The sequence below is a fragment of the Micromesistius poutassou genome, assembly GCF_964030765.1.
Source record: "Micromesistius poutassou genome assembly, chromosome: 16".
Classification (NCBI taxonomy): Eukaryota; Metazoa; Chordata; class Actinopteri; order Gadiformes; family Gadidae; genus Micromesistius; species Micromesistius poutassou.
This window is the reverse complement of record NC_140286.1, coordinates 15,039,672-15,055,082: the sequence shown is the minus strand read 5'-3', so window position 1 is coordinate 15,055,082 and position 15,411 is coordinate 15,039,672. Positions and strand designations below refer to the sequence as shown.

The following is a 15,411-nucleotide window of genomic DNA, read 5'->3' as shown; positions in this document are numbered from 1 at the left end:
ATGTAATATTAAGCCTTGGTATAAATGTATCCAGAACAGCATAGGCCTACTGGAAGAACACGGAGAAATAAATAGCCTAATAAAATAGTCACAAACTTTCTTTCTGATAACTGGTATATTTCCGTCAAATAAATCCTGTTTTTTTCAACTGAATTGTGCTGATGAATTGTGTGAGCCTTAAGTTTGCAGCTTTTCTTTTACTCCCCAGTTGAGTATTTCTAACAATGTCATTTCAATAACAGGTAAGGGGGAATAGGAATACATTTGATCAGATAAGGGAAAGTGATTATGAAACCTGTAGCAATCGATGCAGTCATGTAGGGCAAGTGAATTATGCTTATGATTAGTATTGATTTTCTAAATATGAAGTGATGGACTCATAGGTTAGGCGAGACAATCTTATACATAATAAGAAGGCCTGTGTAATAAGTGTCAATAATGTACACGGCAGAAACTATGCAAAGTTTTAAAACAGCCCTTCAAAAACTTATGATACCGACACATAATGTTTCCTTGTCTTGCGACTATTTCAATCATCTGTTATCGTACATATGGTTCGATGACTAAAGAACCTTTAAAACGTGTGTGTGTGTGTGTGTGTGTGTGTGTGTGTGTGTGTGTGTGTGTGTGTGTGTGTGTGTGTGTGTGTGTGTGTGCGTGCGTGCGTGCGTGCGTGCGTGCGTGCGTGCGTGTGTGTGTGTGTGTGTGTGCGTGCGTGCGTGCGTGCGTGCGTGCGTGCGTGCGTGCGTGTGTGTGTGTGTGTGTGTGTGTGTGTGTGTGTGTGTGTGTGTGTGTGTGTGTGTGTGTATGTGCGTGTGTGCGTGTGTGTGCCTGGTTAGGTATTGATGCATTGTTTAGTGGAGGGACAGGGGGCCCTCTCCCCATTGGCCGGGGGCCGTGACAGCCCCAGTGCTGCGGTGTGTTGTGGTGCTGCGGGCGGTCATGCCATCTGCACTCTCCACAACACGCTTCTAACTTGATCCTGTGTGACATTCCTTGCCTGCAGGACATGTCTCGTTTTCTTGGTCACTTTGTGTCATCCCGCGCCTCTGCAATTTAAAACATAAGTCAAATTATTATTTGTAGTAGTTTATATTTATCTAAAATTCACCACCTATCCTGTTGCTGTTTAAACTCCCACGTCGCACGTGTGGGACCAGCCTCTGGAGAGGCGAATAGAGTTCTTTAGGTTTATGTTCTGTCGACTTTGGGAAATGTCTAAACCTCTAGGTCACATCAAGAGACCCATGAACGCGTTCATGGTGTGGTCCAGGGGCCAGAGGCGAAAGATGGCCATGGAGAACCCCAAGATGCACAACTCGGAGATCAGCAAGCGGCTGGGCGCCGAGTGGAAGCTGCTCTCCGACCCCACCAAGCGGCCGTTCATCGACGAGGCCAAGCGGCTGCGCGCCCAGCACCTGCAGGAGCACCCGGACTACAAGTACCGACCCCGGAGGAAACCCAAGAGCCTGCTGAGGAGGGACCGCTTCGTGTTTCCTCTGCCTTTCCTGGGGGACACCGCGGAGCATTTGAAAGGATTTCCAGCGGACACTTCTTTCCTCAGCGCAGATAAAGCCCGGGCTCTCCTGTCCCCCGCCACCCCGTCCTTCTCCTTCCTGGACCCCATCTCAGCGCACTTCAGCACCGGAGCTGTCCAGCGGCTCACCGATCTGCCACCACACACTCTGCCGCTCGGGTGCTTACCCTACGCGAACACTTTTGGATATCACCAGACCGCAGCGATGGGGAGTTTGAGTTGCCCGGGGCAGCAGCACAGCAACACGCACCTGTCCCCCAGCAGTCCCGGGTATAGTCCCGGGTACGTGGTGCCGTGCGGCTGCGGCAGCGCGTGGTCCGCCGCCGCCGGGCTGCAGCCGCAGGTCGCCTACATCCTGTTCCCCGGAGGACTGCACGCCAAGAAGGGGCAGCTGGACCCCTACACCTCCGCGGGGTCAGGCGTGGGACGCGGTGCACCAGGGGACGTTATGCACACATGAACCAACGGCATACACGCGAGGGTAAACACTATAATGCAATAACACACTTAGCAGTCTATTTAATGTTGTATGTGTGCCATAGGGGTTCTCACCTTTGGTGTTGCTTTAGAGAAAATATGTGAGAGGAACAGTTGAAAATATGATAGATCATTTGAATACAGGATCGCACAAGATGATGATTCCCGTCGGTCTTGTTGCCTTGTTGCCATTTCAAGTTTCAAATAAGTTCTCAAAATCGTATCACTTTATAACCAACATGCAAATATCTTGGTTTGAGAAAGAAAACATCAGTTAATGAAAGTCTGTGAAAATGACACGTTTTTCTCTCCCTCCAAAACATGCATTGTGAATTTATTAAAATATTGAAAAATCCCTTGAGACTCCTGAGATTACTATTTCCAGGTCACATCTCGCCAAGACAAAACCACCTCTTATTATTTGAAGTCCAAGTAATCTGAAAAGTAACTGCTGATCATTCTCGGATTACAAATTCTCATTAAAAGAAACAAAACAAGGAAAACATTTGAATACCACTAGCAATCCAAAAATATAGTCTGCCTCCACACTACACCAACAATAAAGAGAGCTACTCATATCAGTCTCAATGATTTTTTGAACCCATTATTTCTGGATTCTATTAGTTATATATTTCCAAACACTATTCGTTCTGTCATAGAGAGAAAGAGGCAGAACTATGATAAGAAACAAACTTCCCCTCCCAAACTGTTGACTGAGTGATAAGCTACGCATGAATCATAGAAATGAAATCAGACATGGTTTGATTCCACAGTGTGTAAATGAGTAATGAGTGCTTGTACTGAAACTAACAGGCCTGCCTAATGCTATCAAACTGTGAACACTGAGGTCAGCATGGGGTGTTGAAGTATCGCTCAATGCTTTTCTTGCCTACGTCTATGTTTATATGTGTGTGACCTCAGCATGTGCTTCCACCATAGTGTCACAAGGATGAGCTCTGTAAAAACCTATTGAAGGAGAAAGATATGTTTCTTTCTTTTTGATGTAATGCAGGATTTGGGAGCTTCCTCCGAAAAAAGGGAGGAACTACCAAGAAGCTACCAAAATATAGGTTTTCTACTAAAATAGTGATTGTCTTCCAATACTTAAGGCCTGAGCTCTAGCCACTAGAGACCCTGGTCAATAGTCCTTCTCTCTGCTCCCCAGTCATTCCAAATAGAAGCTCTTGTCTGACAGATCAATCTCAGTTTGTATATTATGACCGCTACACCTATACCTTCAGTATACAGATTTTACTATAGTCCAAAATCTACTTCTAGAAAATCTACTTCCGTCTTTTTACCTGCCACAGTGGAAAATGTCACAGCCAAGTACTGTAATTGCTTTAATATGTTGGCCGAGCTGTCAGCTCCCCTATGCTTTCCCCCAGCGCTGTGTCACGCAGTCTGTGATTGGACACAACGATTATTTACATTTAAAAGTGCGAGATACGCCCGTCGCCATGGCAGCCACACCTATCGACACAACCCGCCCTAAGAGGTTCCCAGGGGGAGAATGTGTGTAGTCTGTGTGTGTGTGTGTGTGTGTGTGTATGTGAGTGTGTATGTGAGTGTGTGTGTGTGTATGTATGCTCCTGTGCTGGCCAGCCCCCCCCCCCCCCCCCCCCCCCCCCCGCCCCCCCCGCTGCTTACCATGTGACCACATGACCAACTGTGGGTGGTGACCACTAGCCACTGCAGACGGGCGACAGCGTCACCCCTCCGTGTCCCGCTCAAACTTTCATTTCCTCTCTGAGTTGCCGCGCACCTCGACACCTCCTCAACCACTCTCTCGCCCTCCATCTCTCTCTCTCTCTCCCACACACACTGTAAGCGTTGACCTCCGAGTCGGGTTTAAACTTCTCCTCACACACACGACAACACCAGCACACACCGCGCTCTCCACCCCGGGGCCCCGACCACAACCACCGCCTTGGTCTGAGGAAGCGGACGGAGAGGAAGGAGCATGGCGCCCACAGTGCTGCAGACGGGCGGCTTCATCTTGGGCGTGATCGGCGCGGCCGCACTCATTGCCGCCACCGCCATGAACAACTGGAGCGTGAAGGACCGGCAGGGCGACGTGGTGACCTCGGTGTACACCTACAAGGGCCTCTGGCAGGACTGCGAGACCACCTCCTCCGGCCTCACCGAGTGCCGGCCGCTCTACGGCCTGCTGGGCTTCTCAGGTACAAGGGTCGGGCGGTGGTGGGGGTGGAGATGGTAGAGTTGGGGGTTGGTGGAGATAATAGGGGTGGTGGTGGTTGTCACGGTGGTGGTGGTGGTGGTGGTGGAGATGGTGGGGGTGGGAGTGGTGATGGTGGTGGTTGGGGTAGAGATGGTGGGGGTGGTGGTGGTAGGGGTGGTGGTGGTAGTGGTGGTGTAGGTAGAGATGGTGGGGTGGGGGTGGGTGTGGTGTTGGTAGTAGAGACGGTGGTGTTGGTGGTGGGGGTGGTGGTGGGGTTGGTGGTGGTGTAGGTAGAGATGGTGGTGTTGAGTTCAGTAAAAAAATTAGGTGTTAGGCCCTTTATCTTTTAGTAACTAAAGTGAATTATGGTTGACGTGAAGGCTGGTCTGTGAATTGTTAAATGAGCTGTCAGGGATAAGGTCAACATTTAATTTAAGTGGGATAAACAAATATTTTGCTTTTGGTTCATTGCGACTTGCTTGGAATTGACGTAGGTTTGGATGGATGGGTGGAAAAGTTTTGTTAGATTTACTATATTGCAGGGAAACCGTGATTATCCTCAGTCAGAGGCGAAGGCACATGGTCTTTCATGAATAAGGAAATGGATTCTCCTGTAGCTTCTCCGTAGGTCTTACATTTCCCAGCGGTACATAATTAAATTCACAAATGTCCAATTATTTACTACAGATTGACAGAATTATACATTTCCTCAGTCATAAGCCTAATTGTTTCAGAGTAAATGATTGGGGTAAAAAAAGTTTGATGATAAAGAATTACTATGGCTTTTAAGCATTTAGTAATAATACATTTAATAATAAATAATAAATAATAAATAATAAATAGGACCTGATTAATATAATAATCAGGTCCTATATCTATCAGCTGATGTTGGCCTTATTTTCTGTCTCCGCAGTCATGATTCAAGGAGTTCTTTCAGTCGGGCGTCTCTGGCCTGCTCGTATCAGTATTGACTTAAGCCCTGATGCATCATGGGTCTCTATAGCCTCCGCTTTAGTCAACACGCTTATCAGAAACGAAACCAACAACGCACAAATGTCAGGCCGCCAAGAAGCAGAACCAGGAGATGAAAACAATGTGTTTTGATTGGATTTGTATTATTCCTCAAAAGCCCAAGGCACTGGTTTAGATAGTTACTATTGCATTATTGATTGACAGCTACCTGATCTGATGTTTACTATGAGATGAGTTATTCATATGATATATTGAGACATTGATCAATGCAACCTACATTGCATTCAGAAACAGGTCATTAAGGAGCAGGTAGGGGTTAGACCGTACAGAGACAGGTCATTAAGGAGCAGGTAGGGGTTAGACCGTACAGAGACAGGTCATTAAGGAGCAGGGAGGGTTGGACAGTACAGAGACAGGTCATTAAGGAGCAGGGAGGGGTTAGACAGTACAGAGACAGGTCATTAAGGAGCAGGGAGGGGTTAACCTATTAAGAATATGACCCCTATATTTCTCTACCCTGTTAGAGTACACTAGAGCAGTGGTTACTGATTGTGGGTCATAAATCTTGAGTGAGTATGCCCAGTATAGCACCAATCGGGTCGCGGGGTTAATGCAAATACATATACCTACATGCCTTGTCTGATTAATTTGATTATTAGTATGTTTGAGGATTGACAGGAATATTGTCATTAATAACAACAGAATACATGCAATAAAAATCCCAAAATGTTGGACATGTTATTGAGAATACATTTCCTTTTTTACTGCACTAATTATCGGTGGTGCGTTCTGGGGACACAGGTACACCGCCAGGTGGGGTCACGGCGTGAACCCCACAACAGCCTGAACCACAACATGGATTACTGCTTGTAACCCTCGGTGTCTCTGGGTCCCCCTGTAGGCATGTTCCAGGCGGTGCGGGCGCTCATGATCGTGGGCGTGGTCCTGAGCGTGCTCGCGGCGCTGATCTCCGTCTTCTCCCTGAAGTGTCTCACCATGAACAGCATGGCCGACTCCTCCAAGGCCAAGATGAGCCTCACCGCCGGCGTCATGTTCATCATAGCTGGTAGGACGACGTCACGCTATTATTTTGACAAAACCTCATGAAACCCTCATGACCTCTATTGGCCACACTGTATACATATTCTACACAAAATAAGTGTCAAATAAATTACAAATATGTGACAAATAAGAGTTTACATTTATTTTTGTTCTGTTCTTTTACTTATATTAGAATCGTAAACATTTGTGGTGAACAACAAAACGACCATGACACAATACATACCTCTGTCTCTCTCTCTCCCGCCTTCTCTCCCTCCCTCCTTCTCTCCATCCCTCCCCTCAGGTGTGTGTGGCATTGCGGGGGCGTCTATCTATGCCAACCAGATTGTGGCCAGCTTCAGGATGGCCAGCTACAACCCCTACAACGGAGGGGCCTACCAGGGGGGGATGGGTGGAATGGGAGGAGGCATGGGAGGAGGCATGGGAGGAGGCATGGGAGGAATACCAAGGTACATCGACGGGTCTATTGGAGCTCAACACTCTATGTCTCGCTGTTTCTCTTACCCTGTCTCTCGATAACTTCCTCTTACTGTTTTTGTCTCTTCCTCCTGCTCTGACTCCTACTATTTCTCTGTCTGACTCCTACTATCCCACTACCGTATAGCCTATTGAATAGCATGAATACACGAATAGCCTATTCATGTACTGTCTATATATTTTTTTCTATTTAATATATCTATTTATATTTCCTATGTCACAAATAAATACATGTAGAGATATCTATATATATATATATCTGTATGTATATTGAGATAAAGCTATAGAGAGAGAGCTAATGGAACCACTCAGCCTGTGGCTGTTCTTGTTGTTAGCGCTGCTCTTCTGCCCACGCAGGTACACCTTCGGTCCGGGGCTGTTCGTGGCATGGATATCCAGCGGTGTGCTGCTGGTGGCCGGGATCCTGAAGAGCCTGGCCTTCAAGGGGATCATGGACGATAGCAAGTCAAGGTGAGGCCCTCCGTCTTTCTGGAAGACAAAACAAAACAACATCCAGTGACCTGTGTACACATGTCATTAGGAGCAGTTAGGGGTTAGGGGTGTCTTGCTCAAGGAGGTCTGCAGGTGGACTGTGGACTTTTAGGTGTGAACCCGGAACCCCTCGGCTGGGGGGTCAAACACGCTAACGCCTGGCCTAGACCATCCTGCACTTAAATAATACTTCTTCAGAATGCAACAGGCTGATCCTTTCTGAAGGGTGTGACTTTAAGATGGAAACAGATAGATTGTATTTATCTGTTGGTTCAAATATTACTGAAGTATTGCATGTTTAAGACAGTGTATTTGTTTGCATTGTTAACCTACTATAACCTCCTAAAGCATGTTTCCCCTCTGTGTCTGTGCCTTTGCGTTGGCAGTTACCCCGGCGTGGCCTACAGACCCAACCCACAGAGCAAGGTGCAACACGACGACCCAGAGCCGAGGAGGGAGCAGCATAAATATGTGTAAAACAAGGCCACTCGCTGAGAGATGATGCATGTTTTTATACTATAGGTTTGGTTCTGTTTAGCCACCGTTAGCCTTTGTTACTGGACCCCATTTCTTTCATCACCCATTTCTATAACTCCTCTTTCACTACACAATATTAATTGTTTCAAAATAAGGAATGTTTTTCTAGCTTAAATTGATTATTTAGCAATAATTCAGGGCCTTTTTTTTGTTTTTCTTTTTAATATTTTAACTTGTAAATCCTAAATAAACAATTTGCCAAAGGTTTATTTATTTTTTTACATAGCATTCACCTTAACTAAGGACGGAAGACTGATGGGAGTGAAATTCTATCTCCATCTGACATTGGCTCCAATTTAAAATGACACAAGGATTCAGTGTAAACGACCTGAGGGGTATTCCATCAACCAAGCTAAGCGCCTAGGCGGGCTTGTTTCGCTTAGGCTCGCTTCATTCAGCTAGAGTTGCGTAGGCTTAATCAACTAAGCGCCGCTTTCGCGACTTTGATGATTCTCAAATACATAAACATGCAATACCGAGCTAGACCACTAGAGGCCAGGCGTGTGACACAGGTTCTAAAGTCAAAACAAAAATGAATAAGTCTTTAAAGCTCCCACCCACCCACAAAACATCACAAGCAAATCGGTGAAAGATTGTTTTTATTGTTCCATTGCAACCACACGACTCAATCACTCAAAAACAATATAAAAAAGTGCATTGAAGAGCCTCAGTGTCTCTGCAGAGAGGGACACGCGCCGGGGGAACACACACACATCAGACCTCACACGCCAGGACACACTGGTTTACTGTGAGGTCGTCACTAGAGTCTGTCTCTTGGCAACAGCACCCCTACCGGAGGGCCACTGAGGCCCAATCATGGAGGGGCCCCTAATCACACACCTGATGGTGACGAAGGGGGCGAGCAATGGAACAAAACAAAGAAAATATGCACAAGGACGTTAAAGGTAAAAAAGGAAAATAAAAAAGGATGAGCAATGCCGTGAATAATTGATTAGTTTGGGACATTCAGCACATGATTAAATCTACACACCAGGTCCCTTTGTTCAGTGATGATGTCCTACTTAAGACTCCTCTGGAAAATATAATTTGGCCTAAACTCTCTCAAAAAGAAGAAATTCATCTTTGTTTGTTTGCTTGTATAATTGATTTCACCTCGGTACAAAAAGACAGTCTAGTCAATCAGTTACTCATTCGCCAGGCTACAAAACTAATGAAAAGGGAATTGAAAGAGAAACAGTAAACGGACACGGCGATGGTCTAGATGCGCTCCAGCTTCTCGCTGAGGAACTCCTCCACGCTGTCCGTGTTCCACTTGAGGATGCTGAGCTCCTCCTCCATGTTCCCAGCCTCGTCCAGCAGCTTCAGCACCGGGTCGGAGCCTCTGACGTACTGCAGGGCGGGGGGGGGGGGGGGGGGGGGACAGCAGAGCATGGGATCACTTCCGGGATCAGGGGAGGCTCTTATCCAGTGTGAATAGACCAGTGTGAATTCAGATACACGTCATCAAGGAGCAGTGAGGAGTCAGGGGTGTCTTGCACAAGGATGCTTACAGGTATACTGTGACATTGGGGATCAAACCCACTGTCTTTTGTCTGGGAGTTTAATGTCCTAGCCACAGTACTTTAATTATAGACACAGGACTAGTTTTGGTTGCTTTAATGTTGTTCTTGTTAACAATTTTTGTTTTGGTTATAATTATATTAATTTATTTTACTTATTCATAAATAAAAACAGGTAATAGTCAATAGTCAAACCACAATCGCACCATTGAGAACGATTCAGGGAAACATTGCAGGGGATTCTCCCAAACAACCTTGTTGTGCCTGTATTTCAGATACAGGTCAACATTATCTCACCTTGATCTGAAGACCTCGAAACATCTTTGGCTTGTCACTCCGGACGAAGGCTGGAGAGCGTGTGTCGGGGAGACAGATCGACAGAGATGAACAAACAAATGTTGCCGAGGTTAAGAGGCGTAGTGACACGACATAGCAACACATCAAACACAACAAGGGCTCTTACAGCCCCACCCCCCCATGTAATTAGCAACAACTGCTAGCTCCCCTGAGTACACAGCGTCTGCAGGGAGGGGGGGGCAGGAGCCACAGCTGAAGAAAATACAATAAGCCATATGGCATGGATTCAAGTCACAATGCCCAGTGACAATACCCGGGTGGTCCCACCGAAGACCGAAGAGTCAGAGTCAGAATTGGGTAGCACAACATTAGCTTGCAACACTGCTGCCAATGGAGACAAACATTTCTTCTCCTCAGAACTCACATTTGAAATATTTAGCTGTCATGTCTTGCTAACCCCAACTACAAAGCATTTATTGCCGGGAAAGACAAGGTACGATGAATCACAACAGACGCATGGTGAAGAATTAAGACAAGGCCCTTCTAGTTCTCTCCCCGAAGGGAGGGACACAGAGGTCAAAACATAGTTTATTGACAGTTGAACGTGGCTACAAGATGACAACAGCTCACCTTGGACTTGGGGGAACCTCCCCAATTTTCATCCACAGACTTCCAGGATGGCCCCTGGGTAGAGCTGTGGAGAGATGGGTGGGAGAGGATTAACACAACGTCCGCCTCCACACTTTCCTGTCCTGTGTTAGGGTTAGGCTTAAGAATTAAACATAACAAATCTTAAAATCTTAAAATACAGAGTCTGAGCAGAGCCCCAACAGTCCCAGCTAATATGGAAATACATGGATCAACTTTTAGCACTTTAAAAGGTGTGTGGCTTATCTTAGCGGCGGCAAGGACATGTGTCAGGGCTGGGATGGTTCTCGTCAAAACTTCAGGTTACAACCCTGCTATCATGCACCCTGATTGCTCACTTTTTTTGGGACGCGAGTTTCCAACTGCTACTCTAGGAGGCTTTGTATTGCTTTAAACCCTTAACTCACACACCCTGACCCAGCCAAGCGGCCCGTAACCCACCTAAAACAGATGCAACTCAATAACCCATCACCTAATTAAAAGAACCCTAAACAGACCTAAAAACAGAACAAATCCAATAGAAAACCCGCTGCACCCACCTCAAAACAGAACATGGAGGTTGGAAGCAAGACCATCTATCTAAGGAGTGTCGGGAAAACTAAAACAAGACCTCGGTTCGTCCATTTTGGCTATTATCAGAGTTCAACTGACATGTGACCAAAACGAAAAACCCATCTTCTCCCTGCTAGGACTTCCATTATTATAGACATGGGAGGGGGTGGGGGAAGGGCAGCCCGCAACCTAAAGGGGGGGCGGGGGGGGGGGCGAGGGGGTAATTTGATTCTGGCAGGCGCTGTGATTCATAAACGTGTCCTCTTCCTCGGGGGTCATTAAATGGCGAGGCGGTGCATACGGAGCTGGGGCTGACTGATGTCGGTGTGGGTCGAGGCTCGCTTGTCATCGACCCGCTCCCAGCGGTGCGCACCGCGGCCGAGGAGACGGGAGCGACCCGGCCGGCCGTATCTCAGAGCCGCACGGCTTCGTCGGCCGTTAGGTTGGGAGGAGGGATGGGGGCTGACTCGTCGGGGTGGCTGGCTCACACCAAACATATTTCACTGGAGCAGGCCGAGTGTCTCTCTCTTGATCGCCCGCTGGCCAGAAGCCCTGCGAGGTGAAGGCCTTTTGTGTAGATGTTGCGATGCACGGACCAACTCTGACAAGGTACAGGTTGGTCCATCACAGATCCAGCACTTTGCACAGCGACTTCAAATCAGAGAGGATGGAACGGTGTCGTTGTGGGACAGCATGCAGGGCATTGCCAGCACCAGCCAGTGCCCACAGCATGTTGCCCTCTGCATTAACTCATCTGTTCATCACCTGGATTACTCAAGCCCACTACATTAGTAGATGTAAAATGTAAAAAACTGGTCTGCCCTAAGTGTTCTCACCACAGTAGCATCCGAGTTTCCATGGTGATGGATCACGCTCTGCAGGGATATAACTGTATTCCCTGGCCATGTCTGCACCCCTGAATCTCAATGATAAGGTAGGCCGTGTGATGACTCCTTCAGTGCTCGACGATGCGGAGATTCGTATCAATTGTAGAGGAGTGAAAAGAGAAAAGAACTCTCGGGAAGTTAATCGCTGTTGTCTTGAGAGTGCGGTCTCTGACACGGTCGATTTGCTGTCTTTTGTATTGAAAACGGAGTGCAGAGACAGAAGGGGCACATCGTCTTCAACAGGGACATATTTAACAAGACACTCAAGGGTTAAAAGCAGAGACACAGATAGGAAGAGAGACAGATACAGCGAGACAAAGAGATAGTGAGAAGGTTTAATCAAGAAGTGAAACGAGGTGTGCTCTTCACTTTCTGCAGTGCTGTTGCTTGGTTACGCGACAAGCTCTGGGGCATTTTGTTTAATCAAGATAAAAATGACACCTTCTCTTTCTTCCGACCCAGCATTCTTCCAGACAAATTCATATTTTTTGAAAGAAGGCAGTAGGTAGGAATCTAGGCTTTACTGTACCTAACACACACACACACACACACACACACACACACACACACACACACACACACACACACACACACACACACACACACACACACACACACACACACACACACACACACACACACACACACACACACACACACACACACACACACACACACACACACACACACACACACCATCAGGTTATGTAAACCCAGAGAGAGGGCCGGAAGAGGCCGGAGGTAGAACAGACAACGGTGTGCAAAAAGACAAGATTCGTTGGCTAGGCAGCTCTGCGCCACTGGATGAATTATAGAACGTTTATCCTATTCTTCTGTACACGTCTGTGTGCTGTTGGTGCTCGGCCAAGGGCTGGGATTAAGATAATTTATCTAACAGGAACGTCTCTGGCCAGACTGTGGTCTCGGTACTACCAGGTGCTGTGGGGAAAAAGCTGCATCAGCAGGCAGCTTTTACTGCTCACAAGAAAACCGTTCCTCATCCACTACCCAGTGCTCTCGCCGTTATGTCTAAACAATCTTAACAATACCGGTTACTCACTGCTACTAGTAACTTCCTTTTAAAAAAACTGCAGTGTCTAAACAACCTTAATGCGACTGGTTACTCACTTCTAATAATAACTTCCTTTTAATTGCAGTGTCTAAACAACCTTATATGACTGTGTTGGCCACAATTGACCACTTTATTTAAATTAACCACCTGAAATCCAGCCTTGTCCACAGTCTACCTCTATTACCCTGAACCAGAGTCTGGTTTCACTGGAGAGATAGATGTATGCTCAGTGCACCAATGTTGGCCTCATTTGTCACAGATTTCTAAAAGATAAAGGATCCTGCTCCACGGGGGCCATCAAAGGAGACGACCAGAGAGTCCTCTTCTTAAGAACCTGAATCAAAAATGTCATTGCTGTGGGCACGCAGACAAAATGTGAGGATTGCAACCAAATCAAATCCCTGCATTGGCCTTCAATGCCGCAGTGTGTGCAGGGTACTCAGCCCGAATAGTCAAACCTTTCCCACACCCCCCTAATACACCGCAGCCTGCAATCGATTAGCTGTTCACATGGTATGGCTAATCGATTGCAGGCTGCGGTGCATTAGGTCTCACCGCAACACACTTCATTAGATGAACAGCCCATAAATTGTGACTTCATAGTGCCCTTCATAATGACAGTGATTGACAGCAAATTCAATGATGTTTGAAGTATAAACAAGCTTAAAGTTTCATAAATCTCTTTGTGTAGCCTTGTAAACCCTATTGGACATTTATTATTTTCTCTTTAATTATGAAAGAAGCCATCCAAGTTGGGCCTCCTCATTTCTCCTTTAACGCTATTCTCTCTCAGTATGGGAGAGTTTACCAACATTCCCGTGTTTGTTAAATTAAGTAAAACCGCCAAGATAGGTCTTCACCTGCACACATAGATCAATCCCTCAGTGGTCATCACCTCCTTTAATCTCCTGATTAAAAATGAAACGCTAAATAAAAGATCAGAGAGGGCCCCGGTGGTTTGTCTCACCTTGCGCGCCTCCAGCTGGGCCTCCTGCTGGCAGCACTGCCGGCAGACGGGCTGGATCTGGCTGAGGTTGAACTCGCCCAGCAGGTCACAGGAGCTGCACAGCAGGTTGCTGGAGAAGCCCAGCTCCCGGCAGGCCTCTGACGTCAAGTCAGCGCCGAACGCCGACAGCTGAAGAGGATGAAGTCGAAGGGGAAGGTGAGGGGGAAGAAGACACGAGTGTTGATACGTTCAGTGCGGGTGTCATGGTGGCTATTGTTTGATTGTAGCACCTGTTCTGGATCGAGGCAGCTTGGCACAGGTTGTCGTTGTGGAGGTCAATATGTGTCCCTGTTCTATTAGGCACTCTTGGGTAAGTTGGTGCCTGCCTTGATGCTAACTTGGCTGAGGTGTATGCGGTGAGCTGCCAGAGCTTTGACAACGGTGTTGGATTTTATAGTCATATAAAGTGCAGAGAGTAGTAAAACTAGTTGGTTCAATCGCCATTATAAGTGGGTATGTAAAAAAAACCTCTTTCAGTGCACAAATGTCTGATTAAACGGAAATGATGAAACAGAAACAGAAATGATGGGTAAACGATCCCTCCACATTCAAAGATGTGGTTGAGTGCATTGTGTTGTGTGGCTGCTGCAGATTATATCAGGTTGACTTGGAAAGTGCTTCAACTAGCCTTGCCCTGGAACATTGTCCCAACAAACCTTAAAGCCAAACTCACAACAACCCCCCCCTCACCCTCACCTGTCCACCAGACCGCAGTGACCACACAGATGAGCACGAGCTCCATGATTTAAACTAATGGAGAAGATACGATACAACCGCATAGCACTAGAACTACCTATGTGGGAAAGATATTCGTGGCGAATCCCTGCTTTGTGCCAACTTGCGTTATAAAGTTATCCGATGTTTTCTTTTTAGGGTGAAACATTATAGGCCACGTCATTCCGGTTCCACGGGAAATGCGGGGTAACTTGAATGCAAATCTTGCGGAATGAAAAGACATGTCACTGTGTGCAATTAATTATCTTGTATTATGAGACTATACAATCGTGAAATTGTCCTAATCCTGATCTTCATTTGTATTCTTACCGTTTGTAGGAGCGAAAGGAGCCACAGGAGATAGACTTCTCCCGACATTTTGGACACCGCTATGCAAGGAAGCGACGTCCAGGACCCAAATAATATAAACGGGGAGGCTGATTCGTGCCTGCCGCTTTGTTTTAAAACATTACATGATATTTCCTATTTAAATGATCTTATTTAAGCTTAATAACAATTGTAATAATTAACTAAAATACTAAAAATGTTTATTAAAAAAGGTTTCTAAGTCATACTTGAGTTATTATATGTATTCGTTTTTCTGGCTTCCGTTCAGTGAGCCTTTCCATGTTCTTCTTTGTCAGAGCGCCGTGCCGACGGCGCCGCGGGGCCCGCCCCCTTTCTGAACAGCCCTGGTTGTGGAAGTACATTTCCCATTCATTTTCTCCATTCACTTTCCGTGAAATCGTTATATAAATAACCTCATCCTGGAACCAAGCTAATCTTTCGTCAAGGTTGTCGTATCCGTATTTTTTTATGTTTCAGAGTTAAAATAAACTTGGAAATGGAATAAAAAAGCAAAGGTAGAAGACTGTACATATTTTTTGAACGAGTGAAGGAACTACTCGTCCCATAATACATTGCGAACTTTTTCGTGAAAGTGAAGAAACAGCGCCCTCTGCTGTCAGGTCTGAGACCA

At 46.5% G+C, this 15,411-nt stretch overlaps 2 protein-coding genes and 1 pseudogene across 3 annotated transcripts; 2 read left to right on the top strand and 1 right to left on the bottom strand.

The window, feature by feature from the left end:
* The first annotated feature begins 1,214 nt into the window (after nucleotides 1–1,214).
* On the top strand, nucleotides 1,215–1,997 carry LOC311360362 (transcription factor Sox-14 pseudogene; annotated as a pseudogene). The gene has a single exon. The product of its transcript is annotated as a transcription factor Sox-14 pseudogene (transcript).
* Nucleotides 1,998–3,977: 1,980 nt separating this feature from the next.
* On the top strand, nucleotides 3,978–7,676 carry cldn18 (claudin 18; the record flags this gene model as incomplete). Its single annotated transcript, XM_084480764.1, has 5 exons — nucleotides 3,978–4,197; nucleotides 6,070–6,234; nucleotides 6,514–6,679; nucleotides 7,065–7,178; nucleotides 7,586–7,676. The coding sequence occupies 5 exons, from the start codon at nucleotides 3,978–3,980 to the stop codon at nucleotides 7,674–7,676; spliced, it is 756 nt and encodes a 251-aa protein (XP_084336890.1).
* Nucleotides 7,677–8,318: 642 nt separating this feature from the next.
* Nucleotides 8,319–14,897, bottom strand: selenof (selenoprotein F). The gene is made up of 5 exons (XM_084480730.1): nucleotides 14,763–14,897; nucleotides 13,680–13,847; nucleotides 10,184–10,247; nucleotides 9,554–9,603; nucleotides 8,319–9,086 (listed from the first exon to the last, which is right to left on the bottom strand). Exons 1-5 carry the CDS (start codon nucleotides 14,808–14,810, stop codon nucleotides 8,955–8,957), a joined length of 462 nt encoding a protein of 153 aa, XP_084336856.1. The 5' UTR covers nucleotides 14,811–14,897; the 3' UTR covers nucleotides 8,319–8,954.
* Nucleotides 14,898–15,411: the final 514 nt, after the last annotated feature.